The sequence below is a fragment of the Molothrus ater genome, chromosome 9 (genome assembly GCF_012460135.2).
Source record: "Molothrus ater isolate BHLD 08-10-18 breed brown headed cowbird chromosome 9, BPBGC_Mater_1.1, whole genome shotgun sequence".
NCBI lineage: Eukaryota > Metazoa > Chordata > Aves > Passeriformes > Icteridae > Molothrus > Molothrus ater.
In genome coordinates, this window is record NC_050486.2 from 12,413,362 (window position 1) to 12,440,413 (window position 27,052).

At 35.8% G+C, this 27,052-nt stretch overlaps 1 protein-coding gene and 2 long non-coding RNA genes across 3 annotated transcripts; all 3 read right to left on the minus strand.

The window, feature by feature from the left end:
• Nucleotides 1-1,595: 1,595 nt before the first annotated feature.
• Nucleotides 1,596-4,581, minus strand: LOC118689267 (uncharacterized). Its single transcript, XR_004980587.1, has 6 exons — nucleotides 4,546-4,581; nucleotides 4,090-4,128; nucleotides 2,860-2,898; nucleotides 2,282-2,320; nucleotides 1,994-2,023; nucleotides 1,596-1,618 (listed from the first exon to the last, which is right to left on the minus strand). It is a non-coding gene; the product is annotated as an uncharacterized LOC118689267 (long non-coding RNA).
• A 2,477-nt stretch (nucleotides 4,582-7,058) lies between these two features.
• LOC129046769 (uncharacterized) lies at nucleotides 7,059-9,310 on the minus strand. Its single transcript, XR_008508532.1, has 3 exons — nucleotides 9,279-9,310; nucleotides 7,823-7,858; nucleotides 7,059-7,089 (listed from the first exon to the last, which is right to left on the minus strand). It is a non-coding gene; the product is annotated as an uncharacterized LOC129046769 (long non-coding RNA).
• Nucleotides 9,311-9,660: 350 nt separating this feature from the next.
• LOC118689554 (keratin, type I cytoskeletal 9-like) lies at nucleotides 9,661-26,325 on the minus strand. Its single transcript, XM_054515790.1, has 30 exons — nucleotides 26,315-26,325; nucleotides 25,697-25,726; nucleotides 24,499-24,537; nucleotides 23,819-23,860; nucleotides 23,573-23,614; nucleotides 22,650-22,688; nucleotides 22,098-22,139; nucleotides 19,688-19,729; nucleotides 19,546-19,584; nucleotides 19,104-19,145; nucleotides 18,964-19,005; nucleotides 18,680-18,687; nucleotides 18,584-18,615; nucleotides 18,442-18,480; nucleotides 18,001-18,042; nucleotides 17,861-17,902; nucleotides 17,694-17,735; nucleotides 17,189-17,230; nucleotides 16,525-16,563; nucleotides 15,479-15,517; nucleotides 14,761-14,799; nucleotides 14,473-14,511; nucleotides 14,157-14,195; nucleotides 13,843-13,881; nucleotides 13,072-13,101; nucleotides 11,613-11,654; nucleotides 11,179-11,217; nucleotides 10,368-10,406; nucleotides 10,071-10,109; nucleotides 9,661-9,720 (listed from the first exon to the last, which is right to left on the minus strand). Exons 4-30 carry the CDS (start codon nucleotides 23,827-23,829, stop codon nucleotides 9,661-9,663), a joined length of 1,029 nt encoding a protein of 342 aa, XP_054371765.1. The 5' UTR covers nucleotides 23,830-23,860; nucleotides 24,499-24,537; nucleotides 25,697-25,726; nucleotides 26,315-26,325.
• Nucleotides 26,326-27,052: the final 727 nt, after the last annotated feature.

The window sequence follows — 27,052 nt, forward strand, 5'->3', positions numbered from 1 at the left end:
CCGGGCCCCGGCCGTGTGAGGGCAGCGGCGCGGGGCACGGGCGGCTCCCGGAGCCCGCACTCCCTGCGGCCTGGGCAGCGATCCGCCCCAGCCGTGAGCGGGGCACTTCGGCAGCCACTGACACCAGCGTTTTGTATGAAACCCATCACAAATTTATTAGAGAATGGTAGGGCTGGTTCGAATTAAGGTACGGGCCTCTCAAACAGAACATTACTGTGTTGTCCAAGAAGCAAATTGTCCACCGAATTTTGAAGATTGTAAACAGGCATAACTTTGTGCGTCAATTGCAGGTTGATTTACCGATGGCTGGCAAACGGTAGTGCTGCACATCAAAACCGGGTGAAATCCTGGCCCCGCGGAAGCTGGTAGAGGAGAACTTGGATCGAAACCTCTCCCACCAATTACAATTGTAAACCGTGACAGGAAAGCACACTAATAACAATGGTAATTTTAATAGCAGGCACATGTTCAATAGATAACACATTCATTAGAAGTATGCTTTAGGTGAATGCGCTTTGTTAACACCAAACAGAAGGTGGCTCTGAGAGCTCCAGAAGAGTTTACTGCAAGGTGTGGAACTGCTGCTGAACTCAAAAATGGGCCCTGGTGTTTCAGCAAGCACACTGATGTACCTGCTTGTAGATGCACTCCCGAAATTAACCTTTCAGATACACAAGGTATCACAGGTTAAACTAAATACTTGAGAAAGGGAGCCAAGATGGTATTAGTTTTATGAATTTAATTATTTCTCTATTCCTTCCAAGGAAAAAGGTTTTATTTTTCAGCAGATTTTAGTTCATCAGCCTGATCTGGGGTACATGTGCCTCATATGCTTCTTTACAGAACTCTAGGTATTTGCAGTTGGTTTGAATGGAGTTCATAATGTCTTTGATCTGTTTCATTTTTCTAATGAATAGACTTTTATTAACAAAAAAAAAATCAGTCCTGTGGAGGTTTTTTTGTTTGTTTGATTTTTTTTTTTGCTTTGCAATCTCCATATTGAATTTGCATTTGTTTACAAAATACTAAAACCAATACTCTGATACTACTTCAGTATCTTTTCTTCGGTCCCATGGAGAACTGCTTATCAGAAGTATACATTAGCCTTACCTTATGCCATGATTACCAGGCACAGTGCTCAGTTTGCATATACAACAATTTATTTCACCTTGTCCACTGTGGCTAATAACCAAATATTTTCCTAAGTATTCATTTGTCACACCAATCATTTCATGTAGGTGTTCATCGCATTCCCTATTGGAAATAAAAACATATCCTATAGGTAGGGTACCATATGCTCTCTTAAAATGCTGCCTAAAACACTGACACAACTAATGAGAACTACTAATGACTAAAACCAGAGGTAAACTAATGAGGGACATGACATACCAGCTAGACATGCAACATAACAGCCAAGTAGCATCTGCCAATTTGACTGAATGGTATTTTTTTATACATTAAGTAATTAATAATACAGATTATAATCAGTGTTTAGGATGTCAAGTAACACTACAGAAGTTCATATAGACCATTTAGATACAGCAGCAGAGAGAGCAAAGGCACTCAAAACACTGAATAACATCAGGAGTTGGGGAGTTGAGTGTTTCCCAGCAGAGCTCTATAAAAAAAAAAAAAAAAAGAGAGAGAAATTTGATAAACCCATTCCTAAATAGTTCTCTTTATTGCTATTATAAAAGCATGGACATTTTCAGAGAAATCTTTTTCTATTAGCCCTGTCTATTACATGGACACTTCTGACATCAAAAGATCATGTGCCACATTTATATCAACACATATTTTTCAGTGATAGGGTCAAAAGTATAAAGCACCTATGTGGTCCCACTTTTCTTCATTTTTGTTAAGACTATTTCATTTATTATGTTGCACATATGTTCTCCAACATTTATTCAGATGTAGGATATTTGACAGCTTTCAGTTTTCTGTGACATTTATAGGAAGAGACCAGTAGAAACTATAGAGGAAAAGTTCTTACCACTTGACTGCCGCCTGAGTAAGGTGATTGCTGAAAACAAACAAACAAACAAATTTATAGAGGTGTTCCCAGCCAATGGTTTCTAACACAGTTTTTTCCTGTGACCAACAAGATTTTAATAGCTTAACCCGCAGCATGGTTTTAAGTTGTTCTAGAGGAAGGTTGAGCTAATATTAACAGAGAATGTTCTCTTCAGACCAAGTCATCCCAAAATTTCTCTACACACCACCCAGGTTCTTTGTTTACTGAGAAAAGAAGATTTAAGTGCTGTGATGAAAGTATTCTTACCGGTTTCCCAGAGTAAGTGCTTCCTGAGCCAGAGCCACCCTGTGAAATAATTATGAACCATTTAATTTTGTCATACAAGGCTGCAGTGGACCGTGTCCAAAGAGCACACAGCAGTCTTGAAAATGCCCTGGATATAAGAGGGTCTGATAGTGATTTTGGTTTTACCATTTTCACTGCACTTTTCCCCCGTTTGAATTGAATGATCTCAAATAAGCACAGCTATGTCCTTTTTATTGCAGGAAGAGTTTCAGAGGAATGGGTCAAAGCAATGTGTCTTGTCCAAACTACAGAGTTGGAAACTGAAACAATTACCCTGATATTTAAATGCATCATTCTTATCAGACCATGTTGACCCGACCATGTTCCTATGAGTAAAAACTTTGCTGTGGGAGGAATAAATGCTGCTTCATCCTAAGGTTCAAGCTTGAGCAAAATATTCCAATTTTCATTGATAATTTTTCTCATACATTTACTATTGTAACATAATTTAAAATTTTACCCTCGTTGTTACCTATCTTAAAACCCAATATCCCCATTTCTAATTTGATTGCAGAATACTGAAAGAAGAATATCCTTACTGGCTTTCCTTGTTGACTGCCTCCTGAGGAAGAGGAACCCTGAAAAAAGATACCTGTTTTTGACTCTAAGTCTATTTGTGCTTAAATAGTCTTGCTATCTGTAATTAAAGACCAGAGAAGAATGAACACTGTTTTGTATCCAGTCATCCAAAAATCCCAGGCAAAACCTTATCTGAAATACATATATTTAACATCTTCTGTGATGTATGTTCTTTCAAATGTTGTATTCGAAAAATTTATGCAAAATTCTCAAGAAAAAAGAACTGGTTTATAGTTGTGTTTAATATATGGAATAGAAAAAATAATAAGGTCCAATTAAACCATAATTCTCCTGGTATCAGTCTATGGTTATATTTGGGGAAAAAAAGACAGTACCAACAAAAAAAAGGCTAATTATAAGAGGCCTTTACTCTATACCCCCTACTTAAAGGAAACTCTAGTAAGAAAGGCAGTTGCAAATAAAAGTAGATACAGAAAAATTAGATGTTCTGAAAGCATCTTATTCAGTTTTCTGGTGAAGTGGCTCTGCTTATTTGAATGGCATTGCCAACGGGAAATGTTACAATCATTAAGTCTTTAAGAAATGCCATCAAATACATACGGAAAATGTCTCACCTTTAGAATTCATGAATTAGAAAATGTAACATTTATGATCACTTTTTAATAACAAGTACATCTTCTCTATAAAGAATAAGCTAAAACATTTGTATCAACTGTAATTGAATGGCAAGAGTGAGGTCCAAATTACACAGTAAAAAGAGTAGTCTGAAATGGTAGAAGTTTAAAATATGCATAGTTAAATGGCAACTATTATTTCCTTTGAAAAGAGAAAGTGTTTTCTTCAAAGCATGACAGAAATACTTAAGACAAATGCATACAAAATCAATGAAAAACTGAGCTCTGAGCACAAAGTGTATTATTATTATGAATTTAAACAGAAATAGCTGTTCAGAAGTTCCTTACACACACACACACACAAAAATCCAGTGGTCTCATTCTGTGATTACTAGTTCAGCTACACAGTAAAGTGCTGTCTCAAAACTGTGTGAAAATAAATATTGTGTTTGCATTTGTTGAGAGTATCCCGGATAAGTAAATCATGTGCCACTCTTTGCATATTAAAGTAATTCTCTAACTGTCTAGTCCATAACTAACTTGATACGGTTTTTTCTTTTTTTTCAGCAGGTGTATAAGAAAAGAGAAAGGTAAATTTGAATGTTTTGTACTTACTGGTTTACCATGTTGTTTGCCTCCAGAAGGATATGAGCCCTGTAAGTCAATCAAACTTGTAATAATTCGATGTAAAATTGTCTATCACTGTCTTGAGACAATTTCTGCAGTACTTAGGACAAGTTTATTTGGGTGTTCTTTGAACAAAAAAAGGTAAATGGGATGCTTAAAATTTACACTCTGTACTACACACCACAAGAATCAAGAAAGCAGTGTTATAAAACACAGCCTGGCAACTATAATATGTTCAAAGGAATATTTCACTCAGAGCAGTAACTCATTGTAACCAAATCTTTTAGTCACCTTACTGAAACAACTTCAATCCGTATTACCTCCGCTGTTTAAACTTAATAAAATGGCCAAATTAATGTATCAGTCATCATCAAGTAACTGACATGATCTAGAAAGTGTGTTAGGAAAGAGTTTGAAGTGATGGGATGGAAAGAGAATACTCACCTGCCCACCATATTGGCTGCCTCCTGAGGGATAAGATCCCTATAAAAAAAAAAGTGAAGAAAATTAACAGCAGTTACTTTTTGTTATTCTGTGCAAAATGAAACATCACAGGACTTCTTACAGGATATCTCAGTCATAATCTGGAAAGTATATTAATCTAAAAAGATGCAGTAAAAGACTTCTGATCTAATGCCTCGAAGTTCTTCAACAGCTGAAATTAATAAATTGGGCAAACAGTCACAAAACACCTGCTGAGACTGTTCTGTTCCATAAATAAATGGATCAAAAGTGTCTTACATATGGCTCTATTGAAGAGAAAAAAAAATAGACTTTATTTCTGATTTTCTACTATGTCAGGCATGTTTAGAGAGCACCATGTGTATTATTGTAGAAACATTGTTAATATTAACAATAAGGTAGTTTGGGGGAAAAAAATTATTTGCAGTGTTAAGAATCCTCTCCATTCTATGTGAGATTATCTTTTTAATAGAGAACACTGAACACCAATGCTTGCCAGTGGAGTAAAAAGCAATTAATTTTTTTTACTATGGTAGAGTGAGACATTGCAAACACAGTAATACTAATGAAAAGTAGGCTTCATCTTTTGAGTTAGTCATGCATTTCATCTGTCAGCTTTTTGCACTAGTAACATTTCTGAATCAGTGGCAAACAGTCTGTCTAAGGTAAATGCTTAAGGGGAAGAGTCTTGAGGTGATCTGTAGAGGAAACTAGTGTTATTGTGTGCAACACACCTGAATTTATATTTTTAAAGCAGTATCTATTGTTTTATTCTGTACCAAATTTTCCAAGTATTTGGTGTAAATATTAAAATAATCACTTGAGATAAGAGGCATTCTGAGGTAAAACAACTAAAATCTATGCAATTTCTTTGCATGGAAATTTGTTCATGCTACTCCATTTTGAGTAGGCTCCAGCTACTGACAGTCCCTGTTTTCAAATATTTATTAGGAGTAAAATGACCCTAAAAAACTGGTAGTATATATACTGCATATTTTTTTTAGCTGATAAATTGCAAATAGAAGTAAGATCTTGAAAACAAAGAAAATTTGCTTGCCTGTCCACCATACTGATTACTTCCAGGATATGAACCCTATAAAAAGAATGCAAATTTTTTATAAAATTTTTTTTTAATAGCAACAAATTTTTAAATGGCAAAAAAAGATCCTGGACCTAATATAATATCAACAATACTCATGACACTGATTAACTGGAAGAACTTTACACAGTTACTAATGCAGTGGCAAATGACTAATTATGCACACATGATTGTTGGTTTGTGCAGTGAGATGAACCCTGTGAATGATTCTTCAGTAATTTTTTAAGGTAAGAAAGCTTCTATAATTACAAAGTAAAAACTTGGCTCTTGTGTATAGAAGGATATAATTGAAATGTCAAGTGTGATTGAATAAAACCCCCATGCACTCTCTGGAATTATTGTACCTATCTCTGTTACTAAACTGAGCTCAATATTTAATGGCTGCTGGCACATATGACAACTGAGCCATGTTGATTCCTGAGGAACTAATCTGTGTAGATGTTAGAGACAAACTGCCTACCTGTCCACCATGGTAGCTGGTTCCTGCAAAAGAGCCCTGCATTCAACAGAAACAGCAATGTTTACTCTGTGTTAGCTTCAGTGTCACACAGAGGAAATCCAAGAGAACAAACTGACCTATTGCAATGATCAAGTCATTTACACTGCTTACTATGATTCATCTTGATTTATATGACAAGGAATATATGTGTATATATATAATGTGTATATAAGTGAGTATTATTATTATTCTTATTATATAATTTATATTTATATAAACTCTAATTTATATGTTGTTTTCAACACTTTTGATTCTCAGAACTGGCAAATATACCATGGGCGTGTCATTTTGCTTGATTACACAGACCAATAAAGAGAAGCAATTTTTGACTGTACTGAAAAAAACAAGGTAACTGAACCCTCCTTCAGAAATTAAATTGATCTCAGCAAAACAGTAGGGGGTATTTTATATGTTTGGGGTTTTTTGGCTTTTTTCTCAGGAATTTACAAAGAAATAGGAAATATACTAATTAGACAGAAAAATGGAAATAGCTTTAACTTTTCCAAATGCGTTTCTCTGCCCCATTCTGAAAGCATTTGAAGCGAAGATTTTAATCTAAGTTTCACTAGTTCAATCATATTGTTAATAACTATCATAAGAGCAAAGTCCAAAACCCAACAGGTACACTATGAGATATCTGTGAAACAGATTCTTAGAAAAGTCCCAGGCCTCTCTTACAAACTGAGTAGCTCATTTTGAATACAATACTATGGTTGCAAGTCACTTATTATTTTTGCCTTTAGCAGGTTCAAAATTGCTCATTTTAGCATAAAGTGGAAAAAGATTTCATCATACATAGAACTTGACAGACAGAATTATTTCAAGAAGTGTAGTTCCTTGGGAATTTTCCAGTATGTGTACATACTATGAAAAATGTATAAAGACAAAAAATACTTACTGAACCTCCACCGGGGCACACACACCCACCCTGTACAAAACACAACCAAACTTACTTTCCTGGGTCGTTGATTGGAATAGGCCTCTGAATTAGTAAATCAAACTCATATTCTGCTACTCTAAGAAAATGGATTATAAAGTCATGCTCATCAACTTATCAAGCTCCATTTAAAAAGGCAGGTTTTTTTATCTCTCCCCTGGCCTTTTAGGCTGGCTGTGCACTTACTAATCAAAATTTTAAATAGAATCTTCTAACTTCTCATTTAAAATTTACAGTAAAAGCCTACTCACAAAAGGATAAGTAAAAAATTCTGAATAGTAATACTGCTTATGTTTTTTTTTCCCTTGAGGATACCAGAGCAATTAGAATTTTCCCAGGAAAGTGATCACAGCACCAAGCCTGCCAGAATTCAAGAAGCATTTGGACAATGCTCTCAGGGACATGGTGTCATCCTTGGGGTGTCCTGCACAGGGCCAGGAGTTGGACTGGATGATCCTGATGGATATTTCCAACTCAGTGTACTCTATGATCTTATGGATACTTGCAGTGCTCTTTGGATGACTTCAGTGGAGGCCTATTAGGTAACTTCTACTCTGGTAAAACTCAGAGGTGGCCAGGTGTTCACTATTCAGTATCTCACTTTCCATATTCAATCTGGATTAAATGTGTGACTGGAAACAGTTTTTGTGAAGGGAAGTTACCCAAAGCAATTTGGGAGTATATGACACTAGCAGAACTGAACAGTGCAGAGAAAAAAACATACCTGTCCACCAGACTGCCTGACCCCTGAAGAAAAGCCCTGGAAGAAATGAGTAACTTAATTACTTATGTGTTACTGAGTAACATTCTCACTTCTTCTCTGTGGTTCTCAGAATTTCAGATTGCTTCCATTTAAACATAACACAAAAAATTATCTTAAACCATGATATATTGAAGAAACATTTCCATACAATGTCACAGGGCTCTGTGTCATTTGCTCTTAACATGATCTGATATTCCAGACAGACTCATACTTAGCAATCCTGCTTCAGTCTGGCTTAAAGCTATTCTATCTCAGAATGTTCCTTTTTTTGAAAAAAAATACCAGTCTGTTTTCTTGATGAGCTGTGTACCCAACCTGCAAGTACCATGAAAGTAGAGGTTTTACCTGTCCACTATACTGGCTGCTTCCTGAAGAAGCTACACCCTAAAGAAATGAAAAAGCATTTGTATTTGTTGCACATTCTTTAGCTCATGACCTGTCACAGAAAAACACATTTTTGTCTTCCTTGGATTTAAATGCCACAGAGACATGAACATTTACTTTATAACCATACTGAAATCCACTGAAAGCATTTACAGTGGCTGCTGTTTAAACAGAACACTGAAGTTTGAATCAAAGTCAGCTTCAGGCAGGTGTGGGTAGTGCTGCTGCCCTGGACTGTGTGCTCGCAGTAGCCTTCTATACTTTGCTTTTGTGGCCTGACACAGCAGAGTCAGATATTCAGCTATTCTGCCTAAACACTGTTTTGCGGTTAGATGCTCCTTTAAAAAATATTCTGACTTTTAGAAAAAAAAAAAAAAAAGGGCAAACAATGGAGAAAACAACCCATAAACAGAAAAATAATTCTCACCTGTCCTCCATAAGGTCTGCCACCTGAGAAAGATGGACCCTGTAGCAAAGGTGCCAATTATTTCTCAAATCTAAAAACTTTTTTAAGAGCTTTTTAAAGAAACACTATTTTTTTCCTCTGTTGCACAATGAAAAATGTCAGGAAGATAAACACTCAGCCTATTGCTTTATGTGTCACTCCATATTAGAGGCTATACCTCCAGGCAGCACTAGGAACTCTTGTCATCTTTCATTTCACAGGGGCATGAGGAGTCTTAGTAACTCCTCACCTTCTCCCCTCTTCCTATTTTTAACCATTCTGCTTTTCAGATATCAACTCTGATACTGCATTTTTCTGAAGGAAATGAGGTAGAGGAGGGAGGAATCTGCTTCCTTACTGTTAGAGATAAGAAACCTTGACAGCAACAGGGCAGGTTGGAGGGTAGAACAAGGCCAGAACTGCACTTAATACAACAGAGGCAGCAGATCTCCACAGTTTTTGTATTGCTTCAAAGCATATATCTTTAGATACCTATGTTTTATCAGATAAACAGATTTTTTCACAAAGTATTTTTTCAGTCAATATAAAAGTACTAAGTTTTGGTGTAGAACAAGAAGAGATTCTCACCTGTCCTCCATACTGACTGCCTCCTGAAGAAGGTGAACCCTGAACAAAAAAGAATTGAATCATCTCTATATCCATGTCATTGTACTCCTTTAAACCATGCTCCATATGAAGCAGTACCCAGTTTCCTTCCCTCCAAAACTGTGAGTGGACTGAACCAGACTGTGCCAAAATGGCTGAGGCTCATCTGCATTTACCATGGTGCATCAGGAATTCCATCTTAAAAACTCTGCTCTGGCTTGGGATCCCATACAATTATAGCCATTATATACTTAGCAACAAATTAGATAAAAAATGGACAGAACCCCCCAAGCCAAACCCCAATCTCCTTAAAATATTCTTTTACTCAGAGAACGGCCAAATCTCTTTGATGAAGTAGTAACTGCTAGAAGGGAAGAATATTCACCTGTCCACCATATTGGCTGCCTCCTGGGGAACGTGAACCCTGAAAATAAACAAAAAATGGAAACAGAAACCTTGTTACACCGCTTCATAAATGCATAGAATCATTTCATGAGGCTTTAAAAATTATGGTTAGCTTCATAAAGTACTGATTTATTTCAGAGAGACATGATATCTAGTCCTGCAAATTTCAAGAGTCAATTGAGTCAGCCAAGTATTTCACATTCGATTTTTTCTTAGTCTTAGATAACGATCTTCTTGTTTAATTACAGTAGCATCAGAACACTACAGAGAAAGATTTACTGAAAAGATTTTAGATTAAATTAAAGCTAAGATAGAGTCAGTCAGGTGGACAGTAAATAAACTACAAAAATGGGGACTATTAATGCTTACTTGTCCGCTGTACTGGCTGCCTCCATAAGAAGATGACTCCTGGAAAAAAAATTGATAATTAGTTATTTCTGAATATCTAATTCATGGAAAGAAGTGACAAAGACACCTATATTTTGTTAGAGTGTTTGTGTGTAATTATGCCAAAATAAACTCTGGTTTTTGTCTTCCTTGAATTCACAATATTACCACAGAGTATAGACCACTGCCAATTTTCTTGATACATTAAATTGAAATCCTTAATATGAGTCAAATATTTATTAAAAAATATAATATAAAATTTTAAAAGTAAGAACTTACATGTCCTCCATACTGGTTAGCTCCAGAGGAATATGAATCCTGTAAAGAGTACCAGATGAGTCAATTACCTGCAGTAGGATTTCCTTAAATAAAAACATAACTCTCCCAGCACAACAGAAGCAAGAGAGCAAGGTAAGAGGGAAGGCAGGTGAGCAGGGCTTTCAGAATGCTTTAATAACTAGGATTTCAGTTGAGCAAGCTAATTTGGGAAAATACCTGAGATCCTTAGCAAGAGTGGAAGGCAAAGACATAGTGCTTTGTTTGTGTGACATGTTGGGAAGGTTAAAGTGACATTCTTTCCTGTTCTTTCTCTGCTCACTTCTGGAGAATGAGGTTTTTTAATTTGGAAAGCTGAATGCTGGGCCAGAGCTAGCAGTAAAATATTACCTACCAACAGGACTCTGAAAACCAAACTAAGAAAATTTGCTAAAACCTCATACAACAAAAGGTCTCTTTAGAGAGGGGAGATTGGATTTTTTTTTTCTTCGTAATGGAATTAGGTCAAATAGGAATACAAAATGATGCAGTTTAATTCATTCTTTCCCCACATTTGTTTGGTTGGGTTTTTTGTTTGTTGGTTATTTTGGTTTTTTTTTTTAAGCTACCTTTTGCAAGTTTCACAAAGTCAGGGCACTTTTGGCTAAAAAATCCATTGTTAGAATTTTTAGGACATATCTAACTCAATGATGAATTTCACTTGCTGGGCTTCTGTTCTTTTTATCCAGTTCCTATATAAAAATTGAATTTAACTGAATGAATTAACAATCATTTTCAGAAGTGGTAAATCATTCTTTTTGGAATGAATGCTTACCTGGCTGTTGTACTGGCTGCCTCCAGAAGAAGATGTGCCCTGGGATAAAAATAGCAATAAAATCACATAAATCCATATCCTTGGGGGATATTTTTGTGTAATTCCAAGGAAGCCAATAGAATTGACTCCCAAAGTAAATATTTGCACTGTTATCTACCTGTGTTTGTAACAACATTTTTCATTGTAAGACTTCTCTTTGAGTGAAAACTATTTCAAATGGAAAGGGAAACTGGGAGCGCTGCATGAAAGTTTTGTGTGCATTTTTTAGTTACAATTAAAAAGAATGTCCTGTGTGTATTTTAAATTGTAACTGAAGTAGGTTATTTTCAAAAGTGCATGACTCCTATTAGGCACTGATTCTTTTTATCCTCTCTAGCTATTATATTGATAAAGCAAACAGAGGACACACTTAAAAGCTGATGAACATTTCTTACATTTGCAGAGGAGTCACTTCTGACTAAAGTAGGGGATCCACCCTATAAAGGAAAACAAGAAAAGAAAAATTAGCCTTTGTCTTTGGTCATAAACTATAAATGAAACAAAACCTTAGAATGTCTGTTTCGTGGCATTTCAAAGGAAGAGTATCACAGCCTGAAATTAGTTACACTTATACTTCACTTACTTTTATCAATTTGCCAATAGATAAAATAGCCCTTTTTTGGCCCAAAAGACCATAAATCATGAAGTATCATATTGTATCTACCTATAATTCATTGCCTAGGAAATAAGAGTATTTCCAAGGTGCAGGAATGTCCTTTACATGATACATGTTGATTGTCCACATATCGTTTGCTTTGAAAACAGGGATTACTCTATTTCATAGTCCTTAAATAATTTCAAATGGACTTAAAAGCACAAGTAAGAAGTCACTCCATTTTTTGTTTTCTTTGTGTATTAAATTTTGTAAAGATTGATTTTTGATACAAATTTTTGCAATTGGCAATTTTATAGACTGGATATTATTTTAGGCTTCATGATAGGTCTTTTGTCAATTAATTCTGCTATTTAATGCAATCTTTTTTGGGCTTTTTGAGAAGAGATACACATCTTTGTAAATACTGTATAGCAACTGACATCACTGCTCAGAGATGCAGCTCACTGCCCGCTTTGGAGCTTCCTGGCTTTTATTAGAAATAATGTGGCCAGCAAGCAGCACTAGGGAAGGGATTGTCCCCCTACACTGATTGGGCACTGATGAAGCTGCCACCTTGAATTCTTGCTCACTTTTGGGCCTCTCAAAGAAGGGCCTTGAGGTGTGGGATTGTGTCCAAAAATGAGAAAGGGGCTGGGGAAGGGTCTGGAGCACAAGCTTTGTGAGGAGCAACTGAAGGTGCTGGGTTGTTTAGCCTGGACAAAAGGAGGCTCAGGTGGGTCCTTATTGCTCTCTATGACTCTCTGAAAGAAGGTTGTAGCCAGGTGGGGGCTGCTCCCTTCTTTCAAGCTACAAGCAATAGAACAGGAGGATATGGCCTCTAGCTGCTCCAGGGGAGGCTCACATTGGATTTTAGGAAACAATTTCTTCACTGAAAGGATTATCAAGTACTGGAGAGGTTGCTGGGGAAGGGGCTGAGTCACCAGCCCCAGAGGTATTGAAAAGACATGTACATGGGGCACCTAGAGACATGGCTAAGTGGTGACTTGGCAGTGCTGCGTTAATGGTTGGGCCTGAGGCATTCTCCAACCTAAATGATTCAATGATTCTGTAACACTGAATCTTGGCATGATAAGAAATAACTCCTACCATATCAGAACCATCTAATTCACCAAAAGAACAATTAATGTAAAATTTGGAATACATTAAAATAATTAAGTTGGAAATAAATAGGATCTCACATATTTTTTCAGTTAAATAGTTTAGTAAAAGAAAATGTATAATGAACAAGTAGAACTTACAGAATTTGTCCCAGAACAATCACATCCACCCTGTAAAGAATGCAGAAAGTGTTTAAGATGTCAAGAGCACAGGACTGAAATGGGTCCTAGCTACAACTCAAATTACTTCTACCATCCCAGGCATGCAAACCATAAAGCCACATTTTAACTGCCCAGCTTCTAGCACTGAGTCTGTTTCATCCTATGCAACTGTTCCTGCACTTATTGCTCTGATGGGGCAACAAAATGCTCATTTTTTTATCTTCAAATTTTCTTACCTACAATTTTTACCATAAAAATAATATAATACTTTTTACCATAAAAATAATACTCAGCAAAAGGATGAATACAAAATTCTGAGTAGTACCATAGAAAGCAAATTTTTTTTCCAAACAGGCCAGAGCACCTAGAGTACATGCAGTAGTTTCATGTTACAGATGATACAGAAAACAGGTGATTTCTCCTCAGATAAAACTAACTGAGAAGTTGCCAGGAGTTCACCATTCAGTGTCTCACTCTACACTTTCAATATGCATGAACTTTGTTTAGTACCAAAGCAGGTACAGAAGCTGACATGCAAGTGCCAAACAATTACTGCTGGATACTCTGGCTTGCAGGATGTCCAAATAACAAATGGCAAAAGAAAACTATGTGTTGCTGAGGCTTTGGGCAAGAGAGACAGTTCTGTTTTCCTGGTGAAGGAAAACAGTTCTTGTACAGGAAAGATGAGAGAAATAAATTAGAGTCCCTGACACAAGCCCGGCTGAAGACTGTGGAGAAAGAAGTTCATACCTGTCCACCAGACTGGCTGCCTCCTGAGGAAGATGAGCCCTGAAAACATTACATTCTTGTTTAAAGATTTTTCTGTGCATTTAAATGCATTTAAATGCATTTAAATACAAAGTATTGTCTTTTACACTTTTAACTGTTTGAAAAGTTGATATTAGTTGAGAACATAATTTTATCTATAGAGAGATCAATGAGGATAAAATAAATCACAGAGTAGTTTGGAAACTTAGGTATTGCTAATCTGGTAATATTTTCTTGAAATATGTACATTGGGGGAAAACCCCTCACAATAACAGTGAAGAAGAAAAATTTCCCACCTGCCCACCATACTGGCTGCTTCCAGATGAGGATGAGTCCTGAAAAAAATAAAAATCACTTACTTTATATTTAAAATATATAAATTAATGCCAAATATTTATTACTTTCATTTTTCCTGATGTTAAAACATCAGTTAATACAGTAATTGTATTTTGATTACTCTGCTTGCATTTGGAATTTTACATAGAGCTATGTAAGGAAGAATGAACATGTCTTTTTCATTCATAGATTAAAAATTGCTGTAATACAATATGAGGCCTCAAACTTTTGTATGATTGATATTTCAGGTAAAAAATACAAAGATTTAGTACTTACCTGTCCACTGGAGTAGCTGCCACTTTGAGAAGATGACCCCTGCAAAAAGAAGACCCAATTTATTTTTGTTTGAAATGGCATATGGAGAACAAGACTGTTCTACGCACACAATTTTTATTTTTTTTTATTCAAACAGTTTTCAATTTGATTTCACAAGACATGATGCCAGATGTCATGAGAATTTCTAGGAAATTAATGGTTTGGTGTCATTTACTCATTGGGATAATTTTTAAATAGTACAGCCATTTTGAAAGAGAACGGCAAATAATAAATAAAATAGATGCTTACATGTCCACCTGACTGGCTGCCTCCTGGGGAATAAAAATCCTGGAAAAATGTATTTAAAATGAAATTACATGGAAAAACCAAACTCCAAAAACTGGAAAGATCAGAGTGGAAGAAAACCACTCCTCCTTTCTTCTCCACATGCCTTTATTTTCTGTCATGGATTATTCAAGAAAAACAAAAAAAAATCTACTGTCTTTATATATAAAACAGCACATGCCTTTTATGACTATTGATAATTGCTCTTTTGGTGGAAGATATTCTCTAGGATACAACAGCTGAAAGAGTTAAATCTCTAACAAAATAATTTCTCAGTCTGTATCATTAGAATAACTGCAATATGTGCCATATAAAAATGATAGGAAAATGGAAGCCTTCATAAGTAAGTCATACAGCACAACAAGCAAAGGGTTGCATTTAGAATATGTGCTGGAAAAATCATGGTATTGAAGCTCTTTGCAGTCAATCAATTATTTAAAAAGTGCAAGGACCTGAACAAGTAAATTGTGCTATCACATTTGTGATGTGAGCTTGAGATTCAAGAGCACACCTCAGCATCAGCTGGGATTTCTAGCAGTACTTAAACTCTGTAACCATATCTTCATTGGGCTTGAGGGCTTTCTGTCCCACACTGGAACAGCCTCAGGCTTTCCACAGGAGATGTAGTTTAGGTTTGGCACTGGGCTGGCACCTGGCACTACATAAAGGAGGCATTGCTTACCCGTTCACTCTGGCGGCCACCAGACACTGAGGAGGAATCCTAAAAAAGAGCAGAATCTAGTTATTGCCATGGCAAATATTACTGTTTCTTTCTAAGCAAGGGGGGGAAGCAAAGGGAGGTACTGCTTGTGGGAAGGTTGAAGATGTAGGCTGTAGGATAAGCAGTCTGCAAATTCTTTCTCAGCTCATTTCTGGAGAATGGCATTTCTTTCTTTTGAAAGCTGAATCCTGATATAGTGAAATAAAGGAATGAGGTCACATCTCAATCTATTTTATGTCCTCCAGAATGTTTCAGGGGAAAACATCAGCATTTGCAAAGCTACTTGATTTTTCAAAGACCAAAATGTGGTGCACATCTGTTGTTACACTTTAGTTTCTTTCAGAGGGCTTCTTGGACCCCCTGTAGTATCATATTTTAGCTTTCTTGAATATCCATAAGAAGATTTGGTTCTGAAACTACATTGAAGCTATTGACACAGTATACTTGTGACTAAAGTGCACAGCTGAATTTGTAATTATTTGCAGAGAGCAATTTCCTACTAACCAGGACCCTGGAAAAGACTTTAAAATTGTAAAGTTTTATAACAGGCTTCAGCAGAGTTAATAGAATATATACTTTAGTCAGGAGAAAAGGCATCTTTTTAAGAAAAGCAGGCAGTTTTCACCACGCTAGGTGAAAACAGACCATTCCTATGCAATATGTAGTTGAAGGAACTTGAATCATGTGTCTGGCATTGGAAAAACAAATAAAATGTAGTGCAAATTGGGGATGGAAAGAGAGAAGTAGTCATATAAAAATATTGAGTTTTGATAGAAATTGTGAAATAAAAAGAGCTTTCTTTGTAATTGCTACTTCTAACAGCAAATTTAAAAAATGTTTGATTGTTAGAAGTTGGAACTGTTGTAACTGCAATTTTAATTTTTGAAGTCCTTATCGTGTATAGCACAATCACGTGACATCAGATAAGGTAAAGGTCCATGTAAGCACCTAGATACTTTAAAAGGTAGTGAATGAAGATATTGATATTTTTGAGAAGAAATGCTTACACTATCTTCAGTTTCACTGGCTCCCATGGCAGGTGAATCCTGTAAAATAATGGAAAAACATTTATTTTCATGTAAAAATGTCTCTTACATGTTCTTAATTGTGGGATATATAAAATAGAAGAATAAGACTAGCTGAGTGCTTAGAATCTCAAATTTTACCTAACTAGGGGATGTGCAAGAAAAGAAAAAATATTTAACTTTACCTGAGAAGAGGCTTAAGCAGAAGAGGCTGGCAAAAAACCCTCCTTGCAAAAATGCATTTTTACAGGGGAGAAACTTTTCAATGAAGTTAAATTGCAAAGTTATCATTCTTAATATAAAAAAAAATCCCATTATTTAAACCTTCAACAGCTTCTGCATAAGGTATGTAAAGTAAATGCATGAAGTATTTTCCTTTTGAATGAGCTAACATACGAGCAATAAAGTTTTTAAAGCACTGAATAGTCACAGGGCTAGTCACAGTTAAAAACAGGATGCACAGTGCATCATGTTTTCTACATTATGGAAACATTTTGAGTTGTTACAAAGGTAAAGAGAAAAAAAAGTTAAAATGGCATTTTCATGGTCATGGTCACTTAAAAATAACTGAAGCATAGAACCCAGTACACATAAAAACCAACACAGCAAGCTTAAGTTTTTGATGTAAGAGACAAATAACATTTACCTGGCCATAAGCCTCAGAACCACTATATACAGAAGATCCACCCTGTTCAGAAAACATAAATAATTTTCATATTGCAAACAGGTGCTGCCTTTTTTTTTTCTCTCCTTACTGTAGAGATCTTCTTCTGGCAGATTAAAAAAATCTGATTATTTAATTGGTTATCAGAACTGTTAAGCAACTGAGTTATGTGCCTGTAAAATACTAATGTTACATATTTTTAAACTCAAATTCTAATTCCACTTTTAAAGAGACCTCCATCTTGCACGTAATTCAAAGCTAGCATTCTTGAGAAGAATAACCCTTAAAGGTTGGAGGCACTTTTACTGCCCTATAAACTTTCAGGCTACTTCGGTAAAGGTATATACAAATTCACTCATCCCTCAAATAAAAGATCACTTTCATTAGTAGAGTGAGAGCTGAAATACAGATATAGCTGTATATTTACTTCACCCAGGGTATTGGCCCTCAGCAACATTCACACAAAGTGGACAAAAAGAGTATTTACCTGACCATAGGATTCACTGCTGCCATCATAAGAAGACCCTCCCTGCAAAGAAAATTTTACAAAGCTGATTAATTTGATTCTCCCAAGAAAGTGTTTTCCATCTTTCAAGGACAGAACAGGAGGAAAATAAAAGCCTGTTATCTCTACAAAGAAGAAAGAGCACCTACCTGTCCATAAGATCCACCAGATCCATAGTAGGAAGGCCCTCCCTGCAGAGAAAACAGAAATTTACTGCTTTGTAGGTAAATGTTCTATCAAAAACACTTTCAGGTTGCTCCTATGCAGGCACAGCGACCAGAATATTTACCTGGTTACCAGAGTAAGAACTGTGGGAAGAACCTGGGCCACCCTGAAAGGAAAACACAGACCAGCTATTTTCCTGCAGATGACAGTTTAAATACCTGCACAGCTGGTTCTCACTAAACCCTTTCTCCCAGTTTTAACTTAATTTTTATGTGCCTAAGTAAAACTCAAGACCATTGTTTTTAAAGTGGAGGAAATCTTCAGGCAGCAATTTTCTTGGCCTGCTGAAATTTGAATTCTGCAAAGAAACTGCAGGGACCATTCTGTACTGTTCTCTGTCAAGCTTCACACCCCAGGCTACATCAGGGTTGATTTAATTTTTCTGCTCTAAGGGATAACAGTCAGGTCTGAAATTTAATATATCATAGCACCCACAATACTGGGAGTGAAGGAACCAGGAGGATGGGAGTCTGTATTGTCCTGGTGAAGGAGGAAGAGCTACTACCTGTCCATAGGATCCTCCAGGATAGTAGTAAGGTCCTCCCTGGGCAGAAGACAGAATGGGTTACTGGTTTATATCTGGCTACTCCTTCAGGGAAGGACTTAGGTGAAGTTCTGAATAGAGGGCATTTTATCTGAATGTTTACCTGGTTACCAGAATATGTGTTGTATGAAGAACCTGGGGCTCCCTGAAATGAAAACACAGACTAGCTATTTGCTTGCAAATGGGATGGTGTAAATACCAATGGACCTAAATCTCAATCCAGGGCAGTACTCTTAAACAAGAAGGGGATTCTTATCAGTATTTTTTTAGTTAGATGAAACATCATTCCATAGAAGTAGGAAGCACAATTTAGTCTTTTTCTCTGACAGATTTTATGTTGTAGGGTACAGACAGCTGATAGAATTATTAGGTGCTGTGATAGACTTAACTCTTGGGTGTTATATTTCACAGCAGCCACTACATTGAAAATATAGGAATGAAGATAAAATCCTGTTATCTCTACAAAGAAGAAAGAGCTCCTACCTGTCCGTAAGATCCACCAGATCCATAGTAGGAAGGCCCTCCCTGCAGAGAGAACAGAAATTTACTGCTTTGTAGGTAAATGTTCTATCAAAAACACTTTCAGGTTGCTCCTATGCAGGCACAGCGACCAGAATATTTACCTGGTTACCAGAGTAAGAACTGTGGGAAGAACCTGGGCCACCCTGAAAGGAAAACACAGACCAGCTATTTTCCTGCAGATGACAGTTTAAATACCTGCACAGCTGGTTCTCACTAAACCCTTTCTCCCAGTTTTAACTTAATTTTTATGTGCCTAAGTAAAACTCAAGACCATTGTTTTTAAAGTGGAGGAAATCTTCAGGCAGCAATTTTCTTGGCCTGCTGAAATTTGAATTCTGCAAAGAAACTGCAGGGACCATTCTGTACTGTTCTCTGTCAAGCTTCACACCACCAGGTTACATCAGGGTTGATTTAATTTTTCTGCTCTAAGGGATAACAGTCAGGTCTGAAATTTAATATATCATAGCACCCACAATACTGGGAGTGAAGGAACCAGGAGGATGGGAGTCTGTATTGTCCTGGTGAGGGAGGAAGAGCTACTACCTGTCCATAGGATCCTCCAGGATAGTAGTAAGGTCCTCCCTGGGCAGAAGACAGAATGGGTTACTGGTTTATATCTGGCTACTCCTTCAGGGAAGGACTTAGGTGAAGTTCTGAATAGAGGGCATTTTATCTGAATGTTTACCTGGTTACCAGAATATGTGTTGTATGAAGAACCTGGGGCTCCCTGAAATGAAAACACAGACTAGCTATTTGCTTGCAAACATTTACATAAGTGAGTCTACTGTGAATTTCTATTCTTTCAAATAAAACTTTACAGCAGCCCCTAAAAGAGAATATTGGTTTGTACTTTTTTGAGAGATAAGGAAACCTGTAGCAGGTTCTGTCATTTCCTGTTCAGGGTAAAAGATTTGAAAATACTACTAACACTTAGTTTTACTTTTCTAGTTTCAGAATCCTATGTCATACCTTGCAGGCTCCACATTTTTATAGATAATCATTACCTTGATGGCCTTTTTAAAAACTGCCAGACTTTCAAAGTGTAAAGATTATTTAGGACAGCATGTTTTTCAGCTCATCACTTAAAGGGGAAGACTATTTACCAGTTCCTGACATTCACTATAACTGCCATTTCCCCCTTCTATAAAAACAGGGGAAGCATTATTCTATGGTTAGACTGCTTCCTCTGAGACTATTTGTAGACTAAGGTCTTGTTTTTAAATGAAGCTTGGAGAAAAAGCAGAACAATTGCAGTGTGAGGAATCTGGGGATCTTTGGGGATCCACATACATTTTTCCTTTGAAACAAAATGGTTTAAATATGTGTAGCTCTGACTCTTAATTTATAATATTCTCCAGGTTTGAAGAGACTTTTGTGTAACTCACAGCTTTTAAATCCAGAAGAAAGATTTTTGCAATGATTTTTCTCTTCTACTGAAGAATCTTCAAGGAATCAGAATAAACTAAGTTGGAAGGGACCCAAGAGGATTATCAGGTTGAACTGCTGGTCCTGCACAGGACCAGCCCCAAGAGTGACACCATGCACCTGACAGCATTGTCCAAATGCTTCTTGAACTCTGTCAGGCTTGGTGCTGGGAGCACTGCCCTAGGAAGTAGATCACTCTCTTTTTTCTGTAAGATTTATGAGTGGTAGTTTATGTGTACATATACATCTACCCAGAGCTTGCTTTTTTACTATTATTAGAATGGAACCTGTTCTGGCCAATCTGTTTACATGCTACTGTGAGAACTGTAGCTGCCACGTGTGGAGGGCCCTGGACAGAAAATGAAGATAAGACCATGAAAGCAAAGATCAAATCTACTGCTACATAATTTATCAAAAATTAATTTGATCAGGTGATACGATGGCAAATTGGAAAATAAGTCTCTTGTGTATCAAAGTTGACACAACTGCATTGAGAACTGGTTTTCTAACCTGTCCTATTTTGACGTATAATTTTCTTAATGTTGAAAATTTCCTTTAGTTGATAGCAACTAAATACACTCTCCTCAACCAAGCTGTGCTAGATTTCTGTTAAAAACTTTTTTTTGGCAACAATTAAAGCATGCAAAGAAAAATGTTAATTAGAATGAAAAAAACTTGCATAAAGGTCTCCACCTTCCTTATAAATTGATTTTTGTACAATCACGCAACAAATAAAAAGATTTTTTTCCTCAACAAAGTTTCATTATTATTTATTTTAATGGACCAGTTTATATTTTAAGGCATGTAAACCATGATTACTGCTTAGCCTCAATTAGGTGAAAGAGGTGGTATTGCATCTGACCAAAATTGCTGTTGCTATATTTTAAGTTAATAAGTTCAGAAAGCAGTAATTTCTTTATACAATTAGTTTGTTTAAATAGTGTGGGTTTTTTTTTACAGAAAGAATAATTAACAAAATGCTTCTTGTTGAAATTGATAACTCTACAACATTCAAATGGGTTTATGTAAATACAGCTTCAATAAAAGATTCAGGAATACATATCCTGATAGAAGACACATTACTTTAAAATCCAAGGTGACTTTAAAAGCCAGGAGCCTGGTAGAGCTAGTCTATAATGTCCACATAAACACATTCCTTGGCCTTTTTCCTGGACCAGAGGCATTGCCTAAGAGAAAAGTTTATCCAGTGCAGCTGACATTGAAATTTCAATTATTCTCTTTATAGGAAAGAACAGTTTAAATGTTGATTTAAGAGATTATATCTTGAAATACGTATCAAAATTTGATATTTTTATTCACAGTATTTTATTGCACCAGTGATAAAGACAAGGAAACTAAGCTGGATGCAACTAAGTACTGTGGTTACTGCAAAGTATCCTGACTGGTTTTTGAACACAATGAATAATTGGCACATACTAGTTAAGTGACAGAGCATGTGGATCACCAAGAACAGTTACAGAAAATTAGTGGTCAAATGGTAATTATGAAGTTAAGTGGAACTTATTCTTTCATTTAATTGTATATAGTTCTACCCATATTAAGGAAATCACCATTAATATTTAGTGTTAACCAACTGGCCATATTTACAAGTGATTGATTCAAAGTACTCCATTATGTAGAAGGAAGTATAAACTCAGAAATATAGTTACCGGTCTATGACCACTGCTTCCATCAGGACAAATGCAACCACCCTACAAATTAAAAAAAAAAAAAAAGGAAACAGTTATTGCTTTGTGGAAATTTAAAATAAAATCTTATTTCAGATGCAAAACTGTTTAGGGGAAGAAAGTCTGTGAGACTACAAAGAAGGTATGACCTTTGCTGTACCTAGAACAAATGAGGGGACAGCACAGGTGAGTACTGTTAACATTTGCTTTGGAAGTCAGACTGATAATGCATCTCCCAGTGGGATGTCCCAATGACAGATGCCTCAGCAAGAGAGAAGTATAAGGTAGTCAGGAGAATCCCATTATGCTATCACCAGTAAAACACATGTTATGTTGAAACAGTGCTAAAAAGTGATTTCAGAGAGCCATTTCTGATAAATTTAATATGAATAGGGCCACTTCATTTACAAATCAAAGCATATCATCACAAATCTTCCATGTAAAACTACTTAAATTCTGATTTCTGAATTTAATTAGTTTAATTAATAGGAAGCTATCTGAACAAGACCAGTTAAAAATAAGGAAAATCCTGACCTGATTACTTGATCCACTGGTTGCAATAAATGATCCGCCCTGTGAAAAAAACAATTATATTTTATTAAAGCATTTTATTAGAATCTAAAGTACAAAACTATGTAGTGAGAAACACTGTTACAAACTCTATTACTTCCTGCACCAATTAGCATAACCTGTTGAATTTTTGTGACAATATAAATTAGGATGAAACCTAATTAAGCGACTTGATACAATTCTCAGGGAATGGGCATTAGGGAAACTAATTAAGAAAACTCTTACCTTCCAGAGCTCAGAGATTGTTTGCAATGCTGATTTAAACTCCAAACTCTCTGAGACAGAGGACTGTGCTACTGTTAAATCTACATAATGCTGATGTAGCAGGATTTCAGACCCCTAGGATGGGTACCAATCCAAGATATTAAGAAAAACAGAACAAGGTGCCACTCTGGATCAGTTAAATTTCACATAATTCTCTAATATAAGCACTGCTGCAGCATATATTCTGTATGTCCTACAGAACATGAAAGTTGGACCTACTTTTGTAACAGAAGTATGCAATCCCTCAAATGTACCTTCTTACCAAATGCAAAATGAAACAATTATATGTATGACCAGTGCAATGAAGAATGCAAGGATGTTTCTAAAATAAGAATCTGAAAATAAGTGGTTTGTGCTTTTCAGATTAATTTTACAAAATGTCATGTAAAGAAACACCTGCAATTCTTACCTGGTTAGTGGGGTGAATGAACAGAAGAAACTGTATTTTCTGAGCCTAATATCACTATTTACAACTGCACAAAATTACAACATTAGAGGGAAATGCTGTCAAATCAAAATAGCATCCTTCAGCACAAAAACAATCACTGGAACCTAACTTTCAAAATGATCTATAGCTTATCAGAAATCCCATTGATATTATGCAGTTGACAGTACATTATTACCTGCATGTCAGAGTGGCTGCTATTTGAAGGAGAAGAGGCATTCTGTGAAGAAAAAAAAGACTCATATCTGTAAGCGTAATAAAATAAAATACGTAGTTCTATTTGGGAAGAAACACCTAACCCTAAAGAGAATTAGTTGTTTTTTGTGGACATTAGATCTTTCTTTTTTTTTGTAGGTAATACACAAGGAGCTACAAACTTACTACTACCAGCAGTTGTTCAGAAAAAGGGACAGGAATGGTTTACCTGTACATCATAGGCCCTTCTGCTTAGAACATGTGATGTGTCCTGTAAAAAAATAATAACATTTACAATGAGGAGATGAAAATTCTGTGATCAGTGATAGGTCTTTTTTTCTTTCCATATTATTTGTTTGTAAGAGCACTAGACCCATTATTGTGTACATTGAGTAGGAATGCATTATTATAAAATAAAAGGCTATTTGTTTATAATTTTTATAAGGCTACTACTGAGTCTGACTTGCAACTATACAGTACAGATATCTGTATCTCCTATAATGAGCATAATAATATAGGAATATTATTGTTCCTTACTTATCATTCTATCTTTCTTCAGCTAAAATGTTATCTGTCCTTTGTTTGTATGATACTCATTTAATTTTAACTTTAGCTTGGACCAAATCTGTATGTACTTAATGAAGAACAGGAATTTGAGCTAGCCTATACTTCAAAGCACGATTTTCATGTCTTTTTTTTTTTTTTGTCATGTATACACTTTCTTTAAAGAGATTCATCCAAAGAACAAATACCCAAGTAATTTTATTTTCCTCTTTCCTTGTGCAGGAGGATATTGACTACTATAAACATGATTAGGGAAAAGTTAGGTATAATTAAGACAGATAAGGTATAGTTAGGTCTAAAATCCTACAAGCAGGCAAAAAGTAAAAGAAGAAAAGTGTTACTTACTCGGGCAACAACAACTTTCTTCTTTGCACAACCAGAACGCTGCAAAGGAGCCACAAGACTGTTAGTCCTTTATAGCTGTAGTTGTCTACACTAAATACTTTAACTAAAATCTACTACTTTTTAGGGTGATATTTGGAAAAGGAAGATGTCCAGAGATTTTGTTTTATTAGCAGTAAGATTCTTAAAAAGCATATTCTTTGTCTGTTTTCAGTTTATCTCTTTCAACAGAGGGAGACTCCCCTAAGTTCCTGCTTAGGGGAGTCTCCCTCATCCCTCAGCTGAACCACTCTAGTTTAGTTCACAATCTGTATAAGGATCCTTTCTCTCTCTCTTTTTTTTTACTTTTTAGCATTCCCCATCCTTCTTTGTGAGAGACTTTAGATGCCAACTCTTTTACAAAGCAGTCCAGCCATACAGACTGGATAGAGATAACCAAGGGAATACTAACATATTTCATGTACTAAGGAGGAAGTGAGGAGGCTCCTAAACAGGGCTTGCTGATGAAGGATTTTTTTTCAGAACATTTTTAATTGAACCTAATGCAATGAATTCAAGAGGAAAAACAGGGAAAACAATGAAGCAGAATAGTGAATGGCTGAGAACTGAAGAGGCAAGTAGCTGATGACAGAAGGTTACTCTAGATGGCAGTAAAACAAAAAGAGGCTGTGACGGATGGAAACAGCTTTTCTGTGAACAGAAACGAGTAGAGAAAATGTAATTTATTTACACATAAATTATTTACACGACAGTGTATTTGCTGGGTCACAATCTATTCATGGTAATCACTGTTTCTGCTTGTAGGACAGAGGGAAAGTCTTGACAGAGAGAGTAATACTGGGTAATACCAGGCACAAATGTTACTTTACAACAGCAGCATGTAAGTGACATTAAATCTGAATGAGTGAGAAAAGCTTGACATGGTTACATGCCTCATGTACACAGGTGATTAATTCCCAAATTATCCAGTCAAAGTGGACATATTATGAAGAGAATATATTAGTACATATTTTTAGAAGTATTGTGTCATTTGAAGTAATTGTGCAGCAGCCTTGAGTACAGAGAAATAATTAACTTTTTGAAGGGTAGTATAAAGCAATCATATACTAAAGGTGCACAGGTCTAATATAGAAGTGTTTAGTTACTAACATTGTCATTAATCATTAGGATTTGAACACTACAGAACAAACAAAGTACTTACCTGACTATTGGCACTGTAGGTCGTGTCATTCTGGAAAAGAATACATTATTTCCTTTTTTAAAGAATTATTTAAATAAAGCAAGCTTAAAGAAAATTGTTTCTGATATCACATACAGACATAACAAAATCACTTTTGCTCCCATTCTCCACAGCTTTGTCTAAATTAGTTTGAAATTCTACCATTGCAGTCTGAAAAACATTATAATAACAACCTTAGTACAGTACAAATGTAACATGAAAAGCAGTGGAATATCTGTCCCTTCTTCTTGCATTCATTGTATGTACTTAAAGCTTTTCTTGCCCTTTTTTTTTTTTCAATTAATGTAAAATGTACCCTTAGATTTTGAGGAAAATATCTGTTACTGCAAAGCCATTGAATTTTGTTTTTCGTATTTCATTTCATCCAGTTAAATGCATTTAAAAGCATGAACTGTATCTGTAAACATATATATGACAATTTTCAGCAAGAGAAAAGATAGTTGCTAAAATAGGTGTTAGTATGGAAACTCAGCATTCTTTCTGGATCATTCTGCTCCAAGACTGCATCTAGCAGAGCAATATTTTCTCATCTACATGAAAAATGTTGTGATGAAAATATATTAGAGAAAGCATACTCACATCATCACAGGCATTGGGATTACTATCATATGAGGAATCTTGTGACTCCTAGAAGAACATCAGAAACCAGTTACTTCCTCACAAAAATGAATTTCTACAAATACACTTTCATGTTTACACAACAGAAGAGATGTTCATGCAAGGAAGAAGCGGAGTTAAATTAAATTAGGATCTTTATACAAAAAAAAGGAGCCAAATCCATAGCTGCAATAGTGGCTGACAGAAAATATTCCAATCCTCAGTAAAGAAAAAAACCCAATAAAATAAATCCAAATCACAGAGAGCACTGAAACAATTATGTTTTATTAGATCTTTTAGTTGATGTAGGGACAATAATATTATGTAACTAGGAGAAAGAACTACTTACTTGATTATCATAATAGGTGTCTGAGGATGATCCACCCTTTAAAACAAACAAAAAACTCAATCAAAATTGGAGAAAGCTACAATATAGAAAACCTGATTTTGAGCAGAGGCTAAAGTTTATATGAAGTGATGTATAAGTAGTGAAATAGAGTATTACTTACTTGGCCACCACCATAGTTTTGTGAGTAGGATCCATCCTATAAAACAAACAAATATAAACTCTACTTCAGAAGAAACTGTGATTTGGTTCAGAGGCTGTAAAGCTGGAATAAACAATTGCCTAGAATTCCTTTGAACAAATACAATTTTCAAGGTATTTGGATAAATTATCAAACATTATAAAAATTCTTACCAGGAGAAAATCAAGGTCTG

Bases quoted from the DNA above. Each gene is read 5' to 3' on its own strand.
- LOC118689554 (XM_054515790.1), bottom strand. The intron at 16,564-17,188 runs GTAAATGTTATT...ATTATTTTACAG, and splicing joins GTTCTGAGGCTTATGGCCAG to GATTCACCTGCCATGGGAGC. The intron at 14,512-14,760 runs GTAAGCATCTAT...TTCTTTTTGCAG, and splicing joins GCAGCCAGTCAGGTGGACAT to GGGTCATCTTCTCAAAGTGG.